This window comes from Odontomachus brunneus, unplaced genomic scaffold, assembly GCF_010583005.1.
Source record: "Odontomachus brunneus isolate Ranch 3 - 2012 unplaced genomic scaffold, Obru_v1 Obru_scaffold_092, whole genome shotgun sequence".
Taxonomy (NCBI): Eukaryota; Metazoa; Arthropoda; class Insecta; order Hymenoptera; family Formicidae; genus Odontomachus; species Odontomachus brunneus.
The window spans coordinates 542,552-565,553 of NW_022639542.1; the positions used below are offsets into that span (position 1 = coordinate 542,552).

At 40.3% G+C, this 23,002-nt stretch overlaps 1 protein-coding gene across 3 annotated transcripts in view; it reads right to left on the reverse strand.

Annotated features, from left to right (window-relative positions):
• LOC116848283 overlaps window positions 1–23,002 on the reverse strand; it is a 119,648-nt gene that overhangs the window by 20,097 nt on the left and 76,549 nt on the right. For all 3 annotated transcript variants that reach the window (XM_032824186.1, XM_032824185.1, XM_032824184.1), the window contains 2 exons: window positions 22,268–22,359; window positions 2,006–2,161 (listed from right to left, as the gene is read on the reverse strand). In XM_032824186.1, coding sequence (XP_032680077.1) covers window positions 2,006–2,161; window positions 22,268–22,359 — 248 coding nt within the window. The remainder of the gene's footprint in view (window positions 1–2,005; window positions 2,162–22,267; window positions 22,360–23,002) is intronic.

The following is a 23,002-nucleotide window of genomic DNA, read 5'->3' on the forward strand; positions in this document are numbered from 1 at the left end:
ATATATATATATATATATATATATATATATATATATATATGCAGTGACGCTATTTGAATTTTTTAATTATTTATACCACGCTCTGATCGCGTAAGACATCACGTCTATGAATACCTAACGTCGTTCAATTACACCGTGAGCATCGCGCTAGAGTACTGACATGGAACATCGTGAGGGAAACCTAATGGACGTTAACATAACGTAATGACTTAGAGTTCTGACGGAATTAAAATTAAAGCGCCTTCTATTTGTGTGTCGTAAAATCGATGGTCCCGCGGCTAAGTTGACTTTCAGAGCGTGAAATCGATCTGCGAGGGATGGTCTGAGAAACGACCAGGGCAATAAACACAAAGCGAAAAAGAGATCGAGGAAAATAACGCACCAACCATAACGCACATACGCTGACACACTTTTCCGAGATACGGCGAGATCGGACGGAGAACATTTGATTCAATATCATTGCTTATCATCTGCGTTTGTCGAGCTCTTTAACGCATTTAGTCGCCACATTGATTTCCGTTGATTGCATTAATTTAACTGACGACTGAGTGTCCAAGCTTATTCTTACAGACCGAATACAAGTATAATTATATTGTTATTTTTTGGAGCTAAATTATATTAATATTTAATGCTTCCTCTGAATTACCAGCGATACGATAAACGAGAAATGTAATTCGGGATGCAAATATCTTTTATTTCGTTTCATTGGCTCACTCTTTATTGTATAATCAATTTTTCAAATGCAATTAATTATACTTTACATGTAACTTAATAATGCCGCCGCATTTCATTAATTTGTGAACAAGACATAACCAATTGTATGCAACGAATTAAACGTACGACCGAATGGGGATCAATAAAGCCAATGTATGTGTGGAACGAGCCAATAGATATGTGTATCATCAATTACATTTATTTATCGAATCTCTGGTTAAATTTCATAATAAAATTGAAACAATAAAATTAAAAATTTCAAGTCAAAAAGCGATAAAAATAAATAATAATATTCAAAAATAATTTTTAATCCTCCGCGTATACAATATTGGCTCTGTGAGACATGAACGAATAACCAATTGCTCATCAACTTTCGTAATAAGAAAACTTCAAAATAGCATAAGTTTGTTTGCAGATTTTGACTTTACCATCTTACAGCTGAAGCTTTTTCCATATCTCTGAGAAAAATGTATCTAAAAATATTGATTTTCAACAGTTATGTATTAGTTTAAAGTTGCCCAAGTTTGACAGACACTGGCTATATTGCAAATCCAATCAGACACTGCAAATCAAACCGAATATTGCATATTTTTTGTCCCAAAAAATATACGCAGAAGGTCCATTTCAGAAGTAATTGTTGAGTAGTCAGTGAAAATTAACGCAGCGTGTTGAGTTAAAACCCTGAAAAGGTGAGGAGAGAGGTGACGCGAAACAATAGTACCCAAATATTTTCCGATCTTAAGCAGATTCCGCGCACTGTGTCGGCGATTTTTTCGTAGGAATGGGAAAGTGTTGCGTCGCGAAAGAAATTGTATCAATCACCCTTTCACTCGCGAATCGAATGCACACGGCTAAGTAAGCTTCATGCCGCGCATCAAGCCATTACGAGACGATAAGGCCCGTTCTACAATACGTCGTATGACGGATTCGGATGTCGGAACGCAATCAATGGTCTAATCAGGAGAACTCGTCACGAAAAACAAATCCTCTGATTGGCTCATCAATCGCGTCCCGACGTCCGACAGCGACATACGACGTATTGTAGAACCAGCCTAATGCCGTTCTTTATGTGCCATTCGACGCGTCGCGAATCGCGGCGACGGCGGCGGTGGCGAGTGAATAGCCGTGTGGCGAACACACGCCGCCGGTTTGCGGCTGAATGGGGATCCCCCAGATGCTTTCTTGGTACGGGGCGCTCGAAATTACGCCAGATATCGATTAACCGACGTTGCTTGCGGAAAGCCGGTGAACACGCGCCACCGCGGCGCGAATACCAAAGTGCGCTACTTACAACTTTCGACGGGATGTGCACCTTGTACGCGCCGCGATGCTGGTAGCGTTGCTGATAGCCGACCGGAATTAGATCGGTGTTCAGTCGAAGGTCGAGAACGCGCTCCACTCCGTCCACGTTGAAACCCACCGTCAGCACGTCCGCGTGTTCGATGTCCTGAAAAAGAAAAAAAAGAAAGGGTTGAAATTGAGTTTCCGTCCAGCACTTCGTGCCCGACAATCGTATTCTACGACTTGTTCGCGGTTTCTTTCTGAGCCGAATCCTCTCACCTGTCCAATTCTCCAAAGAGAGATCACATAATTATTCTTTCGAATCTGCACGGTACGGGATAAAAGTGCGTCAACCGTAAACCTCTATCGCGGTTAATTTATAGCACACTGAATTCGCTGGAAATTGGCTGGAGTCGGACGAATTTCGTTCATTGACATTTAGTTTTACGTATCATATTTCGTACATACTTTTGCAGCAGGTATCGATTGAATCTACCTGAGTCAAAATTTATTCTTATTTTCAGCTTCACTATTCTATTCAATACTTATTTTGATACTAGAGAAATTTCGAATATCACTAGAGTCAAAGTAGGAGTAAATTGTATTATTAGAATTAAACCTACTTTACTAAGCTCCTACTGCGTTGTAGAACTCAATACTTAAATAGAGCCAAAATTCCGACTCGAACAGTTAATTACAAATCGCTGAGTTGTTCTCGTTCGACAGATGCGACGGATTCGTCGCGGCTCAATATTGCCAAACAACCGATTTTCTTTGTTGTCGAGAAGCGCTGAAGAGCGCGATCGCGCGCGCACCTGTTGCACTAATAGCAGCAAAACTATGCTTAGACTGGAGAAAAGAAAATTTCTCCCGTGAAAATTGAATCCCCGAGATCAATGTAACGTCGAGCAATTAATTTTATACTCGAATGCTCGCTTTCTCCGACCATGAAATCAAGTGGTGTCCGGATATCCAAGTTGAGCGCGCTGGTAAATAAGAACGGATGCTGATGGGAATCCCCAGTGCATTCACTCATTGTTGGTTGAATATCGAGCGATTTAATAAAGTCGCTATTTACTCGTTCATATCGCTTCCGTGATATTGTGTACAACTAAACTAAAATTAACTACAACAGCTCTATCAACGTAATTGACATTTAACATTGTTGTACTCCCAAAAAAGAACTCTAGTTGCAAGATGATAATCCCATAATCTGAGCGGCAACTTTTACCAAAAGAGTATTCTCCTGCTAAGTAGAATTCTATTAACTGGAAATCTAGGTATTTTTCTAACTTTATTCCTCTTGAATTATTAAGAAGGATGTGTTTACTTGAAACAAGGTGTCGTCTTGTTAGAAAAAACTTCTGTTAAGTACAAAACGTATTCATTTGCGCTGCATTCCTCTCGTTTAATTGTGAAATATTCCTCTCAGTAATTTTTGGAATATTTTTCTTCAATTTTCTTTCAAATCATGTGACGCAAACGACGGTGACAATCGTCGTAACGTCATATGTCCAATATCTAATTACTGAGCGCGAACGCAAACGTGACAATCATCTCGTATTTCGTTCGCAATTACCATTTCCACGCTGGACCCGCGCGCGATTAATCGCGACAGGTAAGTTCAGACGTGCACGATCACAAAGAGAGACATCGAAATCACGCCCGGCGGACACGTCGACGACTCCGCTGCTTCGTATTTATCGTTTTCCAGGTGCACGCTTAATACGATTCTGTCGTATCGCGTAAAGCATTTAGCGATATTAGATTCGGGCAGGAGGGCCGAAATTCATAAACTCTTTGGGAATCCGGCGCCGCCTTCCCGACGGCCGCCCCGGCGAGTGTACGCGTGCCGAGTGCGAAATGAATTTGCGAATCTCGTTTGCGCGGCGGCCCGGTGGGCGCGCGATGTTTAATTCATAGGGTATGTCCCGGACGGGTACTTTTCCCCGTACGCGGGGGAGACACCGAGCTCCGACGGGAACGCGCGGGGGTGGGTGGATATGCCGCGTGGATCCGCGGACGAGAGCCGGATGCTGCTGCAGCAGCGCCCCGTGTTCATGTCGCGTCGCGTCGCTGTGCCGACGATGTCACCGACGCTAACAGTGGTTAATAGTCGGCCCCGCTGACAGTCACCATTAATCCTAGACCGACAGACCGGATAAATTTTTGGCCGCACCGTTATCGGTGGAAATGAACGCATGATTCGCGCGCTGTCCGCTTACGTGTCTTCGAATAAACGATCCTCCTGCCAAATGACGGGCACTCTCTGGTCGACGTGTTCGCAGCGTCGGTTTTTCCCCGTCCGAAATGTGTCGAGTTATGTTCCAGTAGCATCATTGTCGAAACGGCTGACTAATTCATCTGGACGGAGTTGGTGCGCTTTGCTCCGAGAGTCGTTTAATTCGCGAAGCCGCGGAGAAGCCGAACGACAAACGACCACTTGAATCGAAATTTTGTGATTCTACACAGAGAGAACGATTTGGTTGAATCAAATAAACACTTCTTTGGAATAGTCCAAACGAATTTTTCGATTGATCAAACAAAATTTTGTTTGAAGCAACAAAAATATTTATTTGCGGTTTGGTTACAAAGAAACATTTTTGTTGTGTCGACCAAATAATTCGTTTGGACTATTCCAAAGAAATATTTACTTGAATCAATAAATCGTTCTTTCTGTGTGTACTCCCGTTATCTCATTATTCCAATGAATGGCTACTTTGATATTAATCCCTTTTGATTATATTTAACTCACTTCTAACTTAAGGATTTTAGAACCTACAAGCATTTTGTGCGTTTAGAGGTGCTATAAGTAGGACTTCAGTTACAATGTATACTAAGCACGCACTGATCCTTCAGAATATACAAATAGTGGATAGTTCAGGTGAGAAGTATAGGGTTGAAATTACGATTCTTTCGTTAAGGGAGAATCGACTCCCGCCCGAGGGAGTCATCACGGAGATCGGAAAAAATTTAATCGTTACGGCGGTTATTATAATTTTCCATTTTCGTCTTTCTTTAATAACGCGGCTCTTCCAAGTCTCTCTATTTGAACGTGGCTTCCACTGTCCCGATTTATTTTCAACGGCGTAAAAGTCGGCGAGTGAAATAAGAGCGCGCCGGTTCCTATCGCCAACGCATAAATCCTCCCGGGTAAAGTCGGCGGTATACATTCTTTCCCCGCAGACAGCGAGAGAACAACCGTCTCCTTCGCGCGCAACCCTAACTAAATGCTTCTCCCGCTATCTACGGTTACGGCCAGAGCTTTGATTGAGAGGGGAACGACAATGGGGGAGAGGGACAGGGAAGCGACGCTAACCGAGAGTTAGTTAATCAAGGTTGTCGCTCTGCTACCGACGCTTTAGAAGCTCCCAACTTATACGGCAATCCCTTTCTGGCTGTACTTCACGTCGGTCTTTACGTTTTACAATTTACGTCGTCGGGGGCGGACGGAATAAAAGAAGCTTTCAACTAACCATCTCCCATTGCGCGCACAAAGATGTCGAGGTGTAACGAGATAGAGGGAGGAGAGAGAGAGGGAGAGAGAGGGAGAAAGAGAGAGAGAGAGAGAGAGGAGGAACGCGCTCGGCTCTTAATTACTCCAAGTGCCGCGTTCAACTGAAATTGTGGTGGTAATTACCGATGTAATGCAGCGCCGTGAGATTGGAGAGGCCGCGTTTCAACGTCGGCGTGGCGGTCGCGGATGGACCTAGTGAGCGACGCGCGGCGGCAACAACAACGACGACGGTGCCCTGTGCTATCATGAATTATTGATTAACCTCCTTGCGCTCCGACAGAGGCGAGTCTAAACAGGCGCGCTGCTCCCAGCAGAGGAGCTGCGCCTATTTGCATAAAAGAATCGCCGGCGTGATCACGGAAATACGCCGGGGATGTTGCCGGGGGTTCTTGCCCTGGCGAATCCCGGAGATGCTTTCTTTTTTTTCGTGCACCGACGTTGCGCGCGGTAAATTAGACCGAAACGGAGCGGCTAAATCAGCGTGAGAAAGGCGGACGTTCGCGAGTCGCGAAAATACGATCGCGGCGATTCAGGGAAATCCAATTACGGCGGAACGAAGGAACACGCCGGTGCCAATTGACCAGCCCCGTGTCGTCGCTTCGCTATTCTGAATTCGACGTTGCGTTCCCGAAGTGACAGTTTTAAACGCGCCGGTTTTATATCTTTCGCGCGCGACAGAGAGAGAGGCAGACTCGCGCGGAATATGAAAGTATCATATGAGATTGTGCTCGCGAGAGTACATCGCGACACACCGGATGCGAATAAAATTGCGTTAATTTCGTAATTTAGCGCGCCGCTACCGGTACACGCTGATAAATAACGCCCGAGTTCACGCGGAGCTTTTAAAATTGTTACAATCGCGGTTATATAGCCCTTAAAAATGCATATCGCGCGGAATCAGCGCGCGTTTTATAAAATATGGACCGTCGGCGTTCTTCGCCGCGCGTCATATAGTTATTTACACGAGCTGAAACGTTAGTTTCTCTCTAGTTAGTCTCTCTCGCTCTATCTCTCGCTCGCGAGGAAGAGTAAATTGCGATTTGTAAGTACGCAATTTGGGTATATTTTGAAGTAAGGGGATTAATTAAAATATAATAATTGGGATCAGTCGGGTCGAGTTTGACGTGAAGAATTGGATTCGCCGCGCATGTTAAAAACCGGAAAACGTTCGATGCGTGTGACACTGCGAAATAATATATACATTACCCTCCCATAAATAAATTATTTGTATTAACATTCATCGCACGGGATTCTTAAGAGATCACGTTACTCTGAGGCGTTAAAAAAAATTAATGATTTCTAATATTTCTTTCAGCGCCTCAGGCGCTGTAACATGATCCCTTAATGAGCTTACATCACTTTTAATGTGGTTGTATCTCAGAGCCTTTGATCAGTAATTCGCGAAAATCGCGCGACGAGTCGCGAAGAATTCCCGACGTGATGTCCGCGAGAGCGACTCACTGTCGGGAGACAAATGGCGCAAAATGGTGAAAGACATTTCTTAAGAAACGATCCGACGATCCCACGGGCGTACGGCTGCGCCGGTGTACGTGATGTTCGACAATGCGCCTCTTTGAAATCCTTTCAGCGCGCTGTATATCATTGTCCAATGACAGTTAGCAATCTATACTTGGCCCGCGGCCACCGCGGAAACTGCTTTTGATATCGTCCCGTGGGCCCTCACGGTACCACGACCCGCATTCGTCTTCGGTCGATAGCAAGAAACAAATATATCGATGGGCAGGGGCTATCGGTCTTTCCGTACACGGCCTGTGTACTGGAGACTCTCTCTCTCCCCTGTGTGTACCTCTCCGGCACCGATCCATCGTGCAGCCTCGCGAATTTCAACGCGACGACGCGTTGTATGTACTTAATTTAACGTTGATTCATCCTCAACGGGAGGTTTTCCCGCAAGAGTCGAGTTTTGCTCGACACATGGAACCGAGAAGTGTGCTATTAAAAGATTTGCTATGTTCCTAGCGAAATTTACTATGTTCCTCAGACCCTATTGACTGTTTATTTCTGCACCACAAACATAGAAAGATATAGTAAAATTGAAAATAATTTATGTAAAAAACAGAAATTATAATATTCTCCTTCCCCGTATATAATTAATGAGTTAACTTAATGGGACTTACAATAATATTACAGTTCCAATGAACCATCACGATATTCAACTGATACTTTGTCTCAGATCGGAATAATTTATTGACTTCCCAACTATGCAGAATCGATTTCAGATGTACCGACATGCGGCGAGTTTAGCGAGCCACCCTTCGCTGTGGTGAACTCGGCGTACTGAACGTTAGATCGCGCGAAATCGATGGAAGAGCTTGATGGACGCAGTCATCCATATATAATGTCATTGAATTCGAAACGGTTGAAGAAGGTGCGAGAGCCGCCAAGGCAAACGCCAAAATACGCGGAAGTTGGCGGATGCTTTTTGCACTGTTGGCGCATTCCAAACAATTTACTGAGCGAATTCAACGAGCTGCATCAGCCGGCCGGCAGCCGCCGTGGGGTGACGGGGTTAAACAGGCGGGGAGGTGGTCTCTCAACTTTCCGCGGCGCGGAAGCCCGCGGTTCCGGCTGGCAGCGAGAGAAAAATTCGCCTCGCGACCGTCGTCCCTTTAATCCGGTAACCAGAATCGAGTTAATCCCACGGTGGAAAAAGAGCGTGACGTCGTCGGGGATGGAAAAGCGGGACGCCTGTTGGAAGGAGAAAAAGAGAGAGAGGACGAGAGGGAAAAAGATTCCCTCCCAGCTCCCGCATAAAACTCAGCCGACGTGACCCTTACGTTCCATTGTGAGTCCCCGTAAACCACCCTCGTGCCTTCGGAGTTTCCGGTTCCTACACATTGTCGCCGATTGTCCGCGCGCCGTCCCTCGGAAGTCCGAAGAAAAGAGAAGCTTGGTCTTTTCAGGAGAATTCCGACGGGGTCGTGAAAACGCTCGCGGACGAAGAAGATGAATCGCGACGGAGTCGAGAGAACGAGGGGTTTTGCGAAAACGAATACGGTACGCGCGAATCGCCCGGATTTTCTGATTAATCGCGCCCGTGCGGTTCGGGCGGATTACACGGCGGCAATTGCCGTGGATTTTGTAATCGGAGCGACTGCAATCCACTGCAGCACCGCCCGACGGAGCTCGCGTAATTGTTTAACAAATGATGTCTCTTCCTGCTTTTTCATCGGAAACAAGCCGGAGACATATCTCTTCAGACTGTGCTGTGATTGCTAAACACGCACACTTTTTATCGAATAAAGTTGCAACGTCTCGAGTTGTCAGAATTAAAAGCCACTACTGATATATAATCGAAAAATTGCTTTTAAAAAAAAGATGCGCGCTCTCTTAATTTAAATAATTAACTCTTTATTATATCAATTTATAACTAGATTGATAAAAAATTTTTTCTTCCAAGTTTCACAAAGATTAAATGTCATACTCTGTGTTATCACATTTTAACTATTACTTGTTAGAAACAATTACCGCACGCCAGTAGGAGCTATCAATTCTGCCAATTTGAAGCGTTATAACTTTATTTAATAAAAAGTGTGCATATCGTTCAATAACCGAGCTGTATACAGCTCGTTCTATCGCACATTGCGCGCATTGATCGACCGATTCACTTCGGTAATTACCGTGGTAGTTTACAAAATGGTGGAGTACTTTTTTACTCGGTTGAACGAGTTCTACCGGTAGATGAGCGGTCGGACACGTAGATTCAAGCACTCTGTATGAGCGGCGGTTAAACGCGAGATTTATGGTCGTGTGAATTTCCATCGGGACTCGTAGGCGGAAACAAGAGATCCTTTATGTGTCCGCCTACGCGTTTCTATCTTCGCGGTGACACGGATGATAGGAACACGGATATCACATGCGCAGTGAAGTTTCCACTCGCATACATGCGCGCGCGTGTGCGTGTGTGCGTACCAGCTCAGCTTTTTGCAGCTTTAAGTTCCACTAACGGTTTTACCACGTCGGCAAGCGTGGCTAAACAGAGGCCGACTATCGTTCACCGCCGCGTCGAAATTTCTCCTTTCGCAAGTGGAAAATCGCACGGCAAGCGCGCGGAAAGAGCAGCAAACGTGCATCTACGTGTGTCCCCTTGTCGGTTTTCGCGTTGCACGCGCCGTTGCTTCGGCTGAAAGAGAATGAAAGTTAATTGATACGCATTCGCGAACCCGGTCGCGACATCATCAAACAGGAGAGGACACTTCCTCGCTTTCTACATTTTCCGCGTCGCTCAGAGGGACACGTTCTATTATTTTCAAACACGTCAGTATTTTTGGCGGATTTTCCGCAAAACGAGATATTCCATTAAAACGTTAAATTAAAAGCCGGTTAAACTAAGGGCCGGTTGTTGCAACTTCTCAGTGAGTTAACTAATAGTTAAATCATATATCTGTCTTTGTTTTTCTTTCTTAGACAGATATGATTTAACTATCAGTTACTAAGAAATTAGAACAACCGGCCCTTAGAGGCGCTATGTAGGACGGCAGTTTCCATGTATATTAAATATACACTGATCTTTCAGAATGTACAGATGTCAGAAAGTTCAAGTCAAAAGTAGGATTAAAATTTTGACAGGAAAGGGCCGAAAAATATAATAGGCACAAGCATCTAGTATCTTCATTCATGACAACTTGATATCTTGATTCATGACAACTCAATGCTATCCGATAAATCGAGTAAAGTAGAGTAGAGTTAGAGTAGCGTAGCGGATAGTATATATATAAGAATTAACAGTATCAGATAATATAGTTCTGTAAAATATGTAACAATAATATTACAAAACAATGAGTTATTACATTTTAGAAAAATTAGAAGTACTTATTAAGTTATGAAATTAAGTTATGAAAAAGTATCATGTATTTGTGAAATATCCAAAAGTAGAAAACTATTATTCTAACCTATTATTAACTTATTATTATTGGATATTTCACAAATACATAATACTTTTTCATAATTTAGTGCTTCTAATTTTTTAAAAATATAATACCTCATTGTTTAATAATATTATTGTTACATATTTTATGAAACTATATTACCCGATATTATTAATTCTTATATATGCTATCCGCTACGCTATCCTAATTCTACTCTGCTCTACTCTACTCGATTTATTGAACAGCATTAAGTTGTCATGAATCATGAAGATACTAGATGGTTGTGTCTATCATATTTTTCAGCCTTAATGAAACTAACTCGTACTAACTCGAACTCGAATTATCGTAAACACCCTTTGATTCTTCTGGGAGATACGTTGTTGTCTGTTCGAAGCACATGTCGCGCACTATTTTTAATTTCACGCAACTACACGGAGAAAAATAATTTGCTGGCCCAGCAAATTTTTTGGTCTAGTAAAATCTTTTCGTTATTATATGCACAGCAAAAAGATTTGTTAAGAGTACTAATCACTATTTGCTGGATATAATTTGCTAAATCTAATCAAATTATTTTGCTATAAGAACCATGATGGATTTATATAAGCAGTTGCAGTTTTGCTCCGATAACAAATAAATTTGCTAAGGATACATTATTTTGCATCAATAGCAAATTAACGTGATTCTTAGGACAAATGCACTCAACAATTTTTTTCTATCCTGGCAACGAAACTACTTTTGCTCTACGAATAATTTGTAAAATTAGTTACGTCAACTAAATTTTTTTTGATGTCACTACGAATATGCAGTAGCAACGATTTTGTTAAAAGAGCAAAATTATTTTTCTCTGTGTACAAATTACGTGATTCTTGATTGCGACCATCAGGTGCGTCGCACACAGCTTAATGATACAAGCGAACGCACACATTGCCATACTCATTCTCACGATCACGCCAAGGTTGCAGTGACTTCTGTGTTCTCTTTGTTTTGTCTTTCCCTCTCTTCAGTGATATTTCCACATGCGCGTCTATACGCGCCTGGAAAATCCGTAACAAACGTGAACGCTTGCACCGGTTATTTATCGTCACAAAAAGAAAATCGCAACCTTCCAAAGTCTCTGGGTCGTTGTTGCGCAAGAATCATTGGCCTCCCGCCAAAAGAGTATCCTTACGTCAGTATACTACGATATATTTCGATTTCGTTTAAGAGAAAGTTTTTTGTCCTTATGTATTCTAATACTAGAAAATATTTCAGTCTTCAAGATTAAGAAGAGAAAGACTTGGTTAGATTGAGCGAATATCTGGTGAAATACGAGCGAACTAGAATTTCGATTGAAAATTACCAGAATTCTGGTTCAAGTTAATCAGATTTCTGGTTAATCAGAAATCTTGTTAATTTAAATTCAAGCATTTTTTCCTCAGTGTGCATGCAGAATTCTGGCAATTTCGACTGGAGTTCTAGTTCAACCAAACTTTACCAGATATTTGGTTAACCCAGTTGAAAATAAAGCGGTCGCTATTTTGCTGGAAACTGATTATGGCATACTTGATTCAGTAAGAATCTAAATCTACGATAATCAGCTTCCTGTAAGTTATGCTTCATTTTCGACTGGGAATCCACCTAAACTTTTTCTCCGTGTGTATTTAAAAAAATTAATGTTTCCATTTATTAATAAAAATTAAAATTTACTATTATCTAGGCCACAATTAACCTCAATAAAACTAACAATGGACCCTTTGAATTTCTTTGGGATGTAAGTCCTCACAGTTCACTGACAAGTGAGGGAAAAATGCTTGAAAATTTATTTGTAGGATAAAAATTTATTTCACGAGAGTAAATTTTATTTCATAGAAATAAATCTTATCTCACGGAAATGAACTTTATATTCCACAAATAAATGTTCAAGTATTTCTTCTCAGTATAATGAACCCGAGTCGAAATTTTGACCCTATGTTGAACCTTGAATTCTACACTGCAGTAAGAGTTAAGATAGCAAAGTAGGTTTAATATTCTAATGATATAATTTACTCCTACTTTGATCCTGATGGTGTCTGAAATTTTCACTTTCGCTTTCTTTAACGTCAAAATAGATATTGTATAATAGTAGGATCTTAGGAAGCAAAGTAGGTTCAGTTGCGAATCTCTATTGAAGATTTAGCTCCTACATAGAATATATGTATTTTATAGAAATATTTAAAAAATTTAATAAACGAAACAGAAACGTCAAATATATCAAATATACATTTTATTTGTTGCATATATTTCAGACATCATCCGGATCAAAGTAGGAGTAAATTATATTATTAGAATTAAACCTACTTTGCTATCTTAACTCTTACTGCGATATATAATTCAAGGTTCAACATAGAATCAAAATTTTGACTCGGAAATGAGTCAATATCATCAAAATAGGTTTCACCTAAATTGTAGATTATCTAAGCAGACTTAAGTTATTTTTAAAAGCGTCAAAATTTTGACAAGATAGAGTTAAAGGTTCAAAAGAGAAGTTAATGAGTATTAATATCGTCAAAGTAGGTTTTACCTAGTCTAATTAAACCGTCTAAGTAGACACAAACTATCCTTAAGAGCGTCAAAGTAGCATCAAAATTTCGACTCGGGAAGTGTAATGAAATTAATTGAATCTCTATGCAAACTTTCTCTTTCCATAAGTGATGATTTTATATAAATGTGATCTCTTATAAACGGCCAATAAATATTTGATATATTTATCATCCGGATGGATTCTTTAAGGTTCGTCACATATCGCAGTATCGCGATACACAGTGTGACAGCGTAAGCCTGATTAAACGTCGGCTTGGAAGTCAGTAGTGAAGAGGAATCGCGAAGCACGAGAGCTTAAAAAGAAAGCGGACAGGCAACCCACGATATATGTTGAGCTCGTTATTTCAGCGCGGTTCACAGACCGACGCTGAATTTTCCGCGCTCTCTGCGGTCTATCCGTAGATTACATTTACCGCACCTTTTGCACAAGCTGCTCGCACAACATCACCTATAGCAGTTCGTCGCAGTTACTTTGTGAGATGAAAGAAATCTTTAATCTCGTCGCCCTAGACCGACGTCAAGAATAGAGGAAGTCCCGTTTCCGTAACCCGTCGCCACCGACAGACGCGAACAAAGAACCTTGTCGCGTTCGTATGATTACCGCAATCTAATGGGGAAATTTATATGGCGGATGCGCATGGCTGACGTAGTGTCGTCTGAACAACGGGAGATTACTTATATCACGAACTTAATCGAACATTCCATTGAGAACTGACGCGTTATTCAATCGGAAGTCTCCGAAATTTTAGTCTTGTTTTTGAATTTTCTAACATTTGTATATTCTGAAAGATCAGTATATGTTTCATATACGTGAAAAATGAAATACTACTTAACATTTCTAAGACCGGTACCAGTAGTTGCCACCTAAAACTCGTCTTATATGAAATATTCAAATTTTTATTCAGATGTATGAGTTCAGGGAAAGTGTACCCTCTAATCAACTTCCTGTAAGTTACGTGACCGCTTCATTCTCGACTGGGAATTCAACTTCTTTTTCGTGTATACTTAAAAAAATTACAGAAACTAATAAATTAAAAGGCTCTAAGATATACGATCAAAATTACAATTACGAAAGGACCTGAAAGCTAGATGCAAGAAAGAAGTGCACAAATTTATTAAAAATAAAAGGTTGCACATTACATTAAACATGTTATTAATGAAACCGCAAACGCATTATCAAATGTTTCGATCTATCATTGTATCCTTCTCAATGTGAATTAGAACAAAGTTAATACGGTAACAGAGGAAAGTCGCATCCAATTAGTTCATTATGCACATACATCATAAGTTTTTAATTTATATTCTTTCTTCAGTCACTTATTTGCACTTCTTCACTTGAGACTTGAGTTTCAAGTAATAACTGTGAGTATAAACCTAAATGGCAGAAAACGCACAAAATGTCATTTGTAGGTTCTAAAGAAAATGTCTTTCTCGACAAGGTTAGAAGTGGATTAAATAGAATCAAAAGAGATTTATATAGGCTTGGAAGTATCAAAGTAGGCGTTGAATGGAATTGAGGTCGAAAGTAGGATCAAAATTTCGCGATTCGAGTCACGACGCGATGGAGCCTAAAAATAATCACGACACAACCACGAAAACTACATTGTTTAACAAACGACAATGAATAAGCGTATTGTAAAATCTTATTCGTAACGATAATACACTTCTAATACGCTAATTTGAAATTACCGAAAGTACATATGCATTTGAACATCTTGCAAGTTATAGTCTCTCAACTATGTTTATGTCAAAGGCTGCGCCAGAGATCGTAATGATATCTTAACTTTAATATCATATTGAAACTACGAAAAGTTCCAGAGAAGCTTTTGCTTTACGTGTCTCACAAAAGATACCGCGAATATCGAGACGCCAAGAACCTGGAAAGTTCCCGCTTGCCATGTATATTGAGAACGTCTGAGAGATCGCGTGAGCACGTCGAGCCCGTCGAGAGCGTTAATTACACATTAATTTCATGATAACGACGCGGTCCAGCGAGCGAAACTTCATATCCGCGGACGAACATCCAGTCTCGCTTTTCTCATAGCTAAGAATGCATATTAACCAGCGTAATTAAGTGGGATCTGATCTAACGATCTCGTAAGTATGAGATGATGCGGCTGTATTAAAATTTCCTTCCCCTTCAGACACTTTCGCGACTCGGGAGAGGAAGGAAATTGCTCTACGCAGAAACACATTACTCTTTCGCTGTATAATATATAGAGAGTGTAACATGGATTAGATTCACCCAGACCAACTTTTCAAATGTTACCATGTTCTTAAAAATAAGAACATGTTACCATGTTCTTAAAAATAAGAACATGGTAACTTGTTCTTATTTTCATTCGTTTTTATTGTAACCATTTTCAAGTTTATTAAATTGCAAAATATTCGTTAGAATTACACAATTTTCGATTTTTATTTTTTTCCTGATGGAAAAAAATTTAATTTTAATAATTTTTCAGAAATTATGAACAAAAGGAAATGCTCTAGGTTCGCCCATGTTTAGGGTTTACGTAACTTTTTAATGTTTAAGCTTAACTGGCACTATGATGAAAATTATAACAAGACAGCAAAAGTGACAAAGAATAAAAATTATGTTTATATGATCATTTTTAGTATGTTTTATTATAATTTTCGTAACAATACCAGTCTATCCTCAAAAGAAGTAACTAAAATTGTATTGTAATTTACACTACAATATTATATACTACAATATTCTCTTCATGTAGGAGTAACATATCGAAATTTTACGTCGTTATTCAAAAAGTGATGGAGAATATGATATTATATGTAACATCATATATATATATATATATATATAACATATATTTTCTTACTAAATTACATTACATATAATACCACATACTCTTATTATATATCTATAATATTATGCCCTCCTCTGAATCTTGATACCATGTTTAGCCGTCGCGTCATCTGCATGACCGTAGTTAGCGCGAAAGTTAGCGCAAAGACCCGACGGTCATTCACGTCCGACGCGTCCTACACTCCACATCGACTCACGCGATCGCGCGATTGATGCACTCGCGGAAGTACTCTGTCTCCTTTATAAGCGGCAAACTTCGGCGGGTGGAACTACGACGGGGTAAAGCTCCCCCGGCCGTGTTGTAAGGCCAGATCTGCTCCTTTCAACCCCTTTCACCGTGCATCCCGTTATCGGAACGGGAATATCGCCGGATAGTTGAAAGCCGTGGCACGATAAAGCCGGCAAAGTTCATCGGGAGTTTATTGGACAATCGCCTTTATCCCGTCCCACCGCTCTCGTTACGCGCATTAGTCGCGGATGCAGCTTCGATCGCTTAATTGTCGCTCGCCCGTCCGATATAATGTCACATCGCGCGCTCCGCGGGCCTTCGGCGAACGATTGCAACCGATTATGTACCGGCGCGGCGAATCGAATCGGCACATCCGGAGAATACGTCAAGTGACTCGTCAATCTCTCGGAATGGTCCCTTCATGTGCAGCGCACAAATTAGTTATTATCGAAACAACTACGAAGCCGAGAGAGTCGCCTCGACTCCGCTGTGCACTGACAGAAGAAAATGATTACTCTTGCTGAAATTATAGTCATTTTCACACATAAGGTTGTTAGCACTAACACTGCACGGAGAGAATTTTACGGTGAACGTTGTCACAAGTTTTTGTAACCGTGGAATAGATCGATATTCTGCAGTAATTCACTGTCCTTTCATTTTATGTGTGCTTATATTTTAGGAACTGAAGTATACTATCAAAATTCTTGCTATGTTCCCAGCGAAATTTACTATTGTAAACATTAATGGACGAATCGCTCAGAAAGATATACGATTAGTATAATCGCGAATATATTAGGAAAAATAAACAGATGGACGAAGACTCATGTTGTCGGTTAGGTAGATGTTTGAACGACGGGCGACTAACATAATATTGTTTTTATGCGTGATGACTGGCTGCCTGGATTTAAGTGTATTTTTTGATATAACAAATTAAAAGACTAATAAGGAACTGTCAAGGAGACCGAGCAAATATAATAGCCGAGAATGTGGAGCGGCGGCGGTTTTTATACTCGGGTTATCGTCCGTTTTTGATACCGTTTTGGAGGCAACGGTCCGTTTTGTATTTGTCGAGGAGTTTTTGAGAAACTAAATATAGATATCTGCAGTATTTTATTAGTGGCTATCAATTTGTTTGCATCGTTCCCTTTACTTGTGTCCTTCAAATTTCGGTCTACACTATGTTTTTTTTTCTTTAGCACGACAAATTTTATTGACAGCCCATTTCTAGACTACTAAAAACATATATATTAAAATTGAACTACTAAAAACATATATATTAAAATTGAACTACTAAAAACATATATATTAAAATTGAACTACTAAAAACATATATATTAAAATTGAACTACTAAAAACATATATATTAAAATTGAACTACTAAAAACATATATATTAAAATTGAACTACTAAAAACATATATATTAAAATTGAACTACTAAAAACATATATATTAAAATTGAACTACTAAAAACATATATATTAAAATTGAACTACTAAAAACATATATATTAAAATTGAACTACTAAAAACATATATATTAAAATTGAACTACTAAAAACATATATATTAAAATTGAACTACTAAAAACATATATATTAAAATTGAACTACTAAAAACATATATATTAAAATTGAACTACTAAAAACATATATATTAAAATTGAACTACTAAAAACATATATATTAAAATTGAACTACTAAAAACATATATATTAAAATTGAACTACTAAAAACATATATATTAAAATTGAAAAGAATTTATATAATAAAAAAGATTATAATATTCCTTACATGTATAGGAACATTTACTACAGAAATAGTTCTTCTGTCAATACTCTTATCGCTGTAATAATAAGTACAAGCATCATTTTCTTTTCAAGAAGAGAAGTGATTTGTAACTGTTCGTTCTGCTTCCCCAACAATCGTCAAACAGCAAACGTGCTTTTGTTCTGATGAACAAGAGATTTTTCTCACAAATAAACCTACACAAAAGGTACACTCCGATTTCTTTCTTGGAATTTGGCACGAATGTACAAGTACAAAAAATATTTATGACGTTTCCAGATGAGCACGGGACAAAGGAGCTGAGGTACAAAGAGGGCTACATATTTTTACGCGAAAACAAGAATTTTGTTATTTTTATCATGTTATAATTTTTAGAAACGCAAGAACCTCAAAGAATGAGTCACATGATATCGAATAACTCGATCATTCGTTAGGACGGGAGAAAGCCTCTTTGGTTACCGAGCAAGCAACAAGAAATACAACAGCGATATCGAGAAACAAAGACAAAATATCGTCGGCGGAGCGATTGTTTGCTTGTCGTTTCTGTTCTCGACGCGACGAGAAATTCGAGATCTTCGCAGTTGTCTCACCGACTCTTGCCAGTGTTTCATGGTCGTGTTGAATTTCCCTAACCTTACACACAATTTCCGCACAGGCTTCCGCGCTTCCAGTAACAGATAGCGAAGACTTGGAGACCACCGAAAACATCTGCGAGAAATTCGCTCTCTCGCTCGCCAAGTCTCTCGCAGTTAAAAGCCAACGGGCAATGTTCACATGGAAATGCGAAAGATACATTCGAGATGCCGGGCCGCGGGAAATTATAGCCGCTACGCCTATATCAAACAGATTGATACCGTCTGCCGGAGTGCACGATAACGAGAAACGAGGTCAATTGCTCGTTTCGTCAAAGAGCAGATTGGGTGAGTGTTCGTATGGCTTACATTTGGTATTGGCCATCGTTATGACCCACAATTCTAGTTCGCGCGCGAGAGGGAGCCATCGACAGCACCGGGGAGATAGCAACACGCGCGAATAAGTAATCAATGCTTAAAAGTTAAACAAGCGAAAAAGAATATTCAGTACAATTGCGCTGAACTCGCTCTAGAAAGTCGCTCTTATCTTGTGTTATAAGTAAGGTAAAAATGCCCGGACACGTAATACCCAACTCTGGACATTCTTATTGTTTTTGCGTTTAAACACGAGTATATTTAAGCTTTCACAAGTCGCAATTGTTCGTTTAATAAAATCGCAGCGCGTGTCAACAGATGCGCTGTCGAGGTAAACATGGCGATCAAAACGCAAAGACGCTCCTCGTGTAAATGGCACAACGTTGAAATCCTCCGACGTTTCACTTAATATCACAGACTCTTCGTGCAGCTGCGCGCTTGCAAAATTCATTTCCCTATCGACTGTTTGTTTTGCGCGCTCTCGGCCGACTCCATTTTAGCATCAATCGAGGAGGTTCACCCTGTTGTCTATTTACGAGCGCGTTACGCGCACGAGCTGCGTTTCCGTTACGCCGGGAGGTAAATCACGGTTCGCGCGCGTTAACGTTCGCAATCTTGCTCTGGACGGGCAACCGCGGTATTAGCGAACTTGCACGCGCCACGTTCTCGTGTCCTGCGTCACATGTCAAATGGTGTAAACCGTGCTTTCGAACATCCAAACTAAATGCCGCGCGCATGGTGGAGTTGCTCTGTCAGGACGTATTGTATGTGTGCGTGTACGTGTGTGTTTACGTCCACACGATTGCCGAGTCGTTAGTACTAGAATTTCTGGATTTAAAAAAAAAAAACTGAAGAGAAAAGAAAAAAAGCAGAGTCGCTAAAAACGAGTTAAACTGTATATCACGCAGAAAAATATACTGAGAGAATTTTTTACAAAAATTACTACAAATTCTTGTAATCGGAAAACAGATTGACATTCTGCAGAAAGTATTTATTATTTCACTTCATATGTCTTATATTTACGAAGTAAGCTACTTATATTTTAGGACACAATTATTTTAGAAACTGAATTGTGGTGTTAGAAAATTTGCTATGTGAATGTTATCTTGCGTCGAAGAGATGTTCTATCCCAATAGACTTGATGAGTTTTACGTTCGTTAAATATTAAATACGAATACGAACGCAAACTACGAACTGCCGAACCCGTCTAGATCGAGATTCGAACTAACTCGCTTCGGACTCGGCTCGCGCGAGTGAGACATTTTCTTGCGACGCGTTTGGCATCTCCACCTTCAACGGCAACTTTTAATCGCGAAGATGCGGACTGTCGGATACGCGGCACGTTGCACTTGCAAAGTGGCGCACGTGCAAGTCCATCGTGGCAGTCGCCAAATAACGGATTCAGGAGAGACGACACGGGGGCATTTATACGCCCGATGTAAATTCTGTTGTTGTTCCTGTAAGTATGCACTTCTCTTGCCATCCACTCCTACGACGTTGTACGTCGCCCGGCCTGACAAGGAGAGAACGGCGTAGATAGGATGGAGGAGAGAATGTGCTGTATTCAAAACAGCTCTCGCGTGAAGGAAAGCTTGCTTTATATTTTCCTCAGCGCAGCGCGTATGTCTCTTTAGCACGCTGAAAAATTATCGCGACTCAAAAGTGTTCTCATTTCGTTTAATCATGGCTCGCTCGCACGCACACTCCTGCCCATATAAAACTGACCATTGTCTAAATTGTTGTTTGCAGAGTTGCGAGTAAACGTGAGACACACGAAAGAAATTAAAACTGTGCACCTTTTACAGGGGTTTTAAAGAGTTCTTTGAAAAAAAAAAACTTTGAATCCTTTGTTTTGATCAAATAATTTCTTTTTTATATTTAAAATTACCTTTCTCTCTTTTTATATTATATATATATTTTTATATTATATTATATTATTTATATATTTTTATATTATATTTGACTTTATTAGATTGTGTAATAAGTAATTTCGAATTTTTGTAAGATAAGATTTTTTTTAAGATAAAATAAAATGATTGTATTTTTATATCATTAAAGTCATAAAATAGCGTATTTTTGATCTGTGATCCTCTATTATCTCTCTCTTGTACTTTATAATATGATAACGACGAGGAAATATCACTCAATTTCACCTGAAAAATTCGAAATAACTTATTACACACAATCCAATATTTTCCTTTCATATCTAAAATTATTTTTTTCTTTTCTATTTTTGACGACTACATCCATAAATCTATCACTATCCGTTTTTAAAAAAAGCGTCAATTTTTTTTATTCGGATATAAACTTGTTCTCTGAAAAGAGTTTATCGGAAACTTCTATCATCTGGAGGGCATTTCGCGAAATCCCGATTGTTCGCGTAGAGGAGGATATGTTTCCGTTGCAAACTCTCCCGCGGTCGGTAGATTTTTCCAAATCCGCCGCCAGCGGCGTGGCCTCGCAGGATGAACTTCTCTCTCTTCCATCGCCGCGTCGTGCTGCTATCTAATAGCGGCGACCCTCGGCGGGTTTTGTATTCGCTGCACGGCGCGGCATTTGCATTGAAATTGTTGCACCCGGCGCCGATCCGCGTCTCGCATCGTAATCCGCCCGAGCAAACGGCGAACGCGCTGTGTGCGGAGCGCCGCGACCCGCAAAAACTCGCGGAAAAAAGGGTCAGTCGACGACCACGGGCCGATAGCGAATAATGCAGCGCGCTGAGGGAAGGCCACGGATCGCGAGCGTTAATTCTTGCCACGGGTCCACCGGATATCCGGTGCGCCGGCTAATTAGCATGAGAACTCGACTGAGGAACGTCCTCTAAGGTCGTGAAGGTAAAAGAACCGCATTGTCGAATGCGACAGGTACAGAAAAAAAGAGAAACTCTCTTCTTAAATAAATAACAACAGAGGAGCTGATAGAATGATGGGAGAATTGGCTCTTATTGTCCTACATATTCAGATAAATAGATTGAGAAAATTCAAGTTGATTGAGGCTCAAAAATTGATACTTAAATAACAACAATATGCAGGAGAATAAGAGTCGATAGGACAATAGAAAAATCAGTTTTTATTGTTCTATATATTGTTGTTATTTAGTTATTTAGTTGTTATTAACCTTTCAGTCTCAATCTATGTAAGGTAAACGTCCTAGTGATTGAACGTGTACCGATAATTGAATTACTAATAATATACTTGTGTTTGTTAAGATGCTTATCAATAAATGAAACAAAATCACAAAGTAACTAAATATTTCTTTTCATTTATTATATTGTTTTGTATATTGAAAAGCATTTCAATAAAGAAAAATACAAAACCAATATGTCAATCATTGGGACATGTTCGACCACTGGGACGTTTACCTTATCTGAATTTTCCTCTCGTATAAGTCGGTAGGTTTATGTCATGTGAAAAATATTTCGTCACGTATAAAACGTATGAAGAGTCTTGGAACGTCGGCGACTTTGCATCGTGAAATTTAACAAAGAGAAAGAGATATAGAGACGTTATGAAGTCGTACTTACATTTTCTTTGGTCGACGAGATCTGTCTCTTCGTCCTGCCGTGATACACTCGCGGCCTCACTCGGCTGTGTCTGCTGAAGTCCGAAGACGGACCTGCAACAATTAAAGCAAATCACTTTGAAATATCACATTTACGAGGTCTGGTGTACAATGTGAACGCGAAAAGAACCAGGCTCGACTGGCTCTAGTAGGTAAACGTACTTCGTCGCGCGCCATCATCGCGCGCCTCACACTCGCGTATAAGGTACCTACTAAATTTATAAGTCAAGTGACTCTTACGGAACTACTTGAGTGTTAACAGGTCGACGGTCTAAAAAGAAGAAAGAAAAAGGAGAGAGGGAGAGACTAGCCAGAGCTTACATCGTAATACGAAAGTCTCGTGAAGCTTTTTAGCAAAGCTTCCACATTAATGAATACAGTCGGCCACGAACATGTATCGATCGAGAGAGAGCCGAGGGCGTGCTCTTACATTGTTTTTCAACGCGCGGCATCAATGTTTCCCTGTCCTTTATGCATTCGATTACATGGAAATTAAGTAACGCATTAAAAAGAGCTTGCACACGGCACATGCGGAAAAAGCGCGCCGTATGAAATATTTAACGGCGAAATTGCCGGCGCTAGAAATTATTCAATGATCGTCACTAAGTGATTATCCGATTGTCGACGAGGCATTTCAACGTCGGTTACGCCGGCGGCTCTCTCTCTCTCTCTCTCTCTCTCTCTCTCTCTCTCTCTC